General features: G+C 43.3%; 1 protein-coding gene across 1 annotated transcript in view; it reads left to right on the forward strand.

Moving 5' to 3' along the window:
• The window catches only part of tnmd (tenomodulin), a 75,882-nt gene extending 70,711 nt beyond the window's left edge, over positions 1-5,171 (forward strand). The window contains exons 6-7 of the mRNA XM_014003889.1: positions 141-238; positions 4,249-5,171. Coding sequence (XP_013859343.1) covers positions 141-238; positions 4,249-4,458 — 308 coding nt within the window. The 3' untranslated portion in view covers positions 4,459-5,171. The remainder of the gene's footprint in view (positions 1-140; positions 239-4,248) is intronic.
• Positions 5,172-5,533: the final 362 nt, after the last annotated feature.

The following is a 5,533-nucleotide window of genomic DNA, read 5'->3' on the forward strand; positions in this document are numbered from 1 at the left end:
GTATGTATGTATGTATGTATGTATGTATGTATGTATGTATGTATGTATGTATGGGTTTTCTTTTTTTTTTTTTACAAACGTTGTGGCTACAATTTAGCTCCATATATGTCTGGCTAAAAAAACCTTTTCTGTGATTTCAGATGCTGAGGGTCAGGGTGAGGAGGACACACCTGACGCAGAGGTCCCAGGTCAGCGTTTCACCCGGGATGTCCTGGATCACGTTCCTGTAAATGACTATGTAAGTCAGACCCTCCTTCACAGGGACCACAGTAGGAGATACAGTGAGCTGCTTCCATCAGCCCCAGCTCTGCCTCGACTCTTTCTGCATATAAATTGCTCACTAATTGATGTTAAAACTGACTTTGTGCACCAGAGGGCATAGCAATTGCTCTATATATCTGTTTAAGTAAGGCTAGTTCATTGAAGACTTCCTTAATGTCTCCCCATTAATTGAGAGGAATATCCAGCCTTTCAAAGGCAGCAACTTGTGCCTTACAGCACCCGTTAGTGCCTTTTTTTCCTTTTTCTTTTTTTTTCCATTCAGGCAGTGGACAGTACTCTACAAAGAAACACTCCCAAGGTCACTCAGTGCTGCGTGGATAAGTTGCATTTATTAATAAGGCTTTAATTATCAAAGCATATAAAATAAACGGAGAAGCCAAGTGGAATTTTTTTATTTAATTTTTTAATTTTATTTTTTTGCCGTGCTGCATGTAAATCGCTCAGTTGTGTGCGATTAATTATCTCTGACTGTGAGGGGGGAAACTCGCATTGCAGAGTATATTACTTGTAAGCCATGCACACAGGAGCGAGAAAACGAGCACGGACACACAAGTTAGACACTTACAGGTGAGTTGTCACTACAGCTAACTTCAAGGATAATGAGTTAGAGCTACGAGGAACAGTGAGAGACGCGCAGAGAAATGAGATGTCCTGTAATGTTGACATTTATCATATTCATCCACGGAACACCCCACCACCACCCCGCTCGACGTTTCTTCCCCCCTTGGTGTCTGCGACAGGAGATGCAGCAATTAAAACATACCAGGGGATAAAAAAAAAAATAAAAATAAAAAACTCAGGCTTCTCTTTTGAAACGCTCAAACACTATCAGCTGAGTAATGCATACCTCCGCAATCCATTCCAGCAGCACGTCCGGGCGCTGTTTGTGGGTCTGGTGATAACAAAGGCCTTTGTGGCCAAGCAGAGGCCAGGCAGCAGTCTGTAATTGGGAGTCTGAACTCTCGCTCACGCCAGTGGGATGCCACATGTGTGAGCCAAGCTTTTATTTTCTCTCTTTCTTTATATATTTATTTCCCTCCCCGATTCATGTAAATGTGCACACAGTCAGAAAACGAGCACACACCTCGCGCAGTTTTTCCTCCTCTTTTTTTTCTTCTGTCGCACAAGCAGAACCCCCAACGCCCACCTACCCTCACACACACACACACACACGTGTCACATTTGCGTATTTGCTTCATCTGCATTTCATAAGCTTGAAACTCCGAGCCACTTCTGTCCTCAGCGCTCGCTCATGAAAGCAGAATAATCATCATGCGTCCTTGTGACAGAAGGCTGACAGATATATGTTGCTGAACTTTGCTGCGCCGCCATGTCAGAGCGCGGGTTGTCTCAGAGGCGTCCCCTGCAAATTTTYAGCTAAATAACCTCCCCTCCCCTTCCTCCAACATGCCTGACAGGATCGTACCTCTGCTCTTGACCCATACATCTAAAACAAGCCCCTGATATAAACTAACCACACGCATGTGTTTCTGTAATTTCTGCCCATGTTCAAGGGTTCATGTTGCATGTTAAACTTGTTAAATTCTTGGCAACCTGCAGGCGCCACAGTCAGACGCATTATAGAGGTGTAAAAAGCTGAAGGAATTCAGATCCATAAACGCAGAAGCCATTTGTGACTCCAGAGGAATCTTTATGCTGAGGCTAAAGCTTCTTATCACTTTGAGTACGCTGAAATACATGACTATGTGCTATTGAATTACTGTATATCCCATTTTATTGTCGTTCCACCTCTCTGTAAAGCACAGCGAGATGAAAATCTGAGGTCAAGACTCACAGCAAAAGCATTTCAGGCGTCGCTCTATCCTGTGTACTTCTATTAATAAAAGAACCTTTTTGAATACAAAGCAGGACGTGAAAAAGAAACRTTATCTCTGCTGTTTTGATCACCGGATGAATGTGATGAGCTCTGCTCTGAGATTTAATAGCACATCCAGGCATGTGCTTCAAGCTCATGAAGAGCGGTGATCAGTGTGTGTGAAATAATACCAACAAGTGTGAAGATTAGAGGAGTCATGCTTTGATTTGTTACATCTTATTGAATGACTGACACAGTTTTCTACTCCGCCGAATCATTCGCATCCAGCGTCTCGTAATATGCGCCGAGGTGCCTGCATGAGGGAGCGCGCGCGTGTGTGTATATGTGAGCATGAATATGTGATGAAATCAGATGCAGCAAGGTGGTAATGGCTTTTACTCTTCATTAATGCTGCTTGTTTGTGAGTGACTGTCTCAGATTTCCCAAGGTGAACTATTCTTATCGTCACAGCTTCCCACCAGAGACAGCAACTCAAAGCCGAGGTGATTAATATGTACCCTCCGTTTTAAAAGGATAACTCTGATTAATTCTCTTTAAGGTACAATGCTGCCTATTGGCTGTTTGTTTTGATGAAGATCATTTGAATAAAATATTTTCCTCATTTTCCGAGCTGCAGCTCCGAACTTMGTTACATCCTAGCTTGGGCTGCGAGGAGGAGATAAGATTATCATTGGTCCATTGACAGCTTTCGTGTTGCTTCCCTAACAGATTGTTGCCTGGGAGCTGATGACCTGGAACCTGACTGAAACAATAAATCATTAAAAGCCTAGCTGGGCCTGTCATAGTCATAAATCAAACGCMGGTATCCTCGATATCATCTGTTGCACCCATCCCTATGTGTTTTAAATATGTCTCACAAGTGTGTAATGTTGCTCACTTTACCAGAGCTCAAATCGAACGCAGAACCAACTTTTATATCAAATTCCAAGCAGCTAACTCCCACAGAACAAAAAAACAAAGAGTGAGATCGACTGCTCGGCAGCTTGCAGAATAGACACGAGAAACCCGGTTATTCCCACACTTGGGTTGGTTGAAGGGACTCGGCTCTATTTCCCCTCGGGGTCCGGTCCTCTTAAAGCATTTTCCACACATTCTCTATTCCCAACAGTGGATGTGTTTTGTTCTGCATGACTGCACGTAGCTGAGTCACTGGAAGAATTCTCGCACCGGTTTGTTCCGAACGCGAAGGCCATCCTGGACCCAAGGAGATTAACACGACTGAGCCGGATCGTCTCGGAGGATTCATTTACTAAACGAGATTGAAATGTGGTCGAACGCGTACCGAGGGCAGCCGCTGCCACTCAGCCCGCCGCCGCCGCCGCCACGCAAGTTAAGTGGCACTTCTCCGAACCCCATTGGGAGTTGTTCTTGATCAGAAGCATGGCAGTCAGCCCAAAGAGTCAATGAGGGCACGAACCAACCAGCACAATGGAAAAATCTAAGGGCCATTAATTCTACCCAATTTACCTTTCGTTTGGGTTTCATTTGGCCCCGCTATAAATTCAGAGGCAGCCAGCGAGAGCAAATGAAAGAATCCTTCTTAGGCGATCATTACTCTGCTAATTGCTTCAGGAATGTGCCTTGCACTTAAAGTCAAGGTCAGGGGGAGGGCATCGCGACGTGAGGAGCTATAATTTGAATGCTCTGTTGGAGGAGGGGCAGCCGTTTTCTGTGCAGTGTGTGCTTCACTGGAGGGAGTTAAGAGGTCATGGATGAAAGAAATAGTGTAATTATGTTGGTAACTAGCAACTTACAGTCCCTTGGACTGAAGACAGAGCTGGTAGGGAGGTGGTAACTGATTTCGCCGCCTGTCGCACCGCCCCGAGCGTCGTAACAAAMAAGGTCAAGGACGTATTTTATTCTCAACCTGCTCCACGTGCAGTTGTCTTGATCTTTTTTGTCAGTCGTTAAATGTGACACAAGTTTGTATTTTCACAGACATCCGTTCTGATCTTTTCACTCACATTTGCCTTCTTTTTTCTGTGCATGCATTCTGCTGACCCAGAACCAAAGCAGCCTCATCCATTCCCGTCACCCGTTCCTCCTCTCCCCTGCCCTTGCCTCCGGAGGACTGGCATTTGTCATATGTGTGATTGTAACCCTGCCTGCGCCTGTGTGTCCTCTTTCAGAGGGACGTTGGAATCGAGCTGGATCACTACTTGGACGACCGCGGCTTCTGCTGCCAGCACTGTCGCCGTGGTTACCGCTACTGTCGACGCTACCACGAGCCCCTGGGCGGATTCAACCCCTGGCCGTACTACTACCAAGGAGGCCGGGTCATTTGTCAGATCGTGATGCCGTGCAACTGGTGGATCGCTCGCATGCTGGGGAGGATCTGACGTGGGAGCTGTTTGAGGTTTAGATTGTTTTTTTTTCCGTGTCTGTGGGTGAAAACTCGCTCTGATAAATATTCCAGATGACTTTTTGAGACCAAAGCAGGCTTTTGTAGTTTGTTCTTTTTCATCAAACACGAGTCAGTCTAAGCAGGATTGATTGATTCTCTCCTAAAAGGCATTGCCTCGTCAGTAGTGGTCACATTTTCACCCTTTTAATTTCCTATRAGAGGCTGATTAATCACAGCATTTTAGCTCTAAAGATATCACAAGGAACTAATCAGTTTAAAGTATATTTTAGCAGTCTTTTTTCTTTTTTGTTATTATTGTTGTGCTTTTATTTGTACTCTACTAAGACTTTAATTCTCTGAATGTTAGCGTTCAACTAGACTATTGTCGGCATGTTAGCAGCAGTAGATAAACTGTGAGGCAATAAATCAATCTTTTCATTTGATCTGAAGTGTTTTTTAAGATGCACTCATAAATAAAGACCAGGTAATCAAACCCCGTCCTCCACAATTTAAAAATAATGCTGAATGATTGATCTAAAAGACAGATKAAAAAATCTAATTTTTTCTATGAGAACAGGAGTGCAATCTAATGACACAGTTCAGTTGCAATTTTTGAAGCTTAAAAAGTTGGTGATTGTGATTTATTGCTCTGCATTTTTCTCTGAATTCATCCTATTGTCTTATCCAATAAACAATACCTTTAAGAAAMATTTTCAGTTTGTTTCATTGCAACTGCAGAGGTGTGTTAGTTTTAAATATTATAGTTTACATGACAAGCAGATAAGAGCCTTTTGCATACCGAAAAACTACAGACATCAAATATAATTGTGAAGGAATCAAGAGAAAAACAAATGCTCTCTAAATCCAAATGTGCAAGAAAAGTCTAAGCACGTGCAAAGCATGTCCAGAATTTAGGCTTTATGTCTCTCAAACCATCAAAATCTAAGTTTTTAAAAGCACTTTTTTATGACAACGTGCAAACCTGCATCTTAGGAACTATTGAGCTGCATGCAAACACAAAACTGAAATACTGGACACAAATGAATATGATCCAAAATGAGAATTAAGAG

This window comes from Austrofundulus limnaeus, unplaced genomic scaffold (genome assembly GCF_001266775.1).
Source record: "Austrofundulus limnaeus strain Quisiro unplaced genomic scaffold, Austrofundulus_limnaeus-1.0 Scaffold1, whole genome shotgun sequence".
In the NCBI taxonomy this organism is placed as follows: Eukaryota; Metazoa; Chordata; class Actinopteri; order Cyprinodontiformes; family Rivulidae; genus Austrofundulus; species Austrofundulus limnaeus.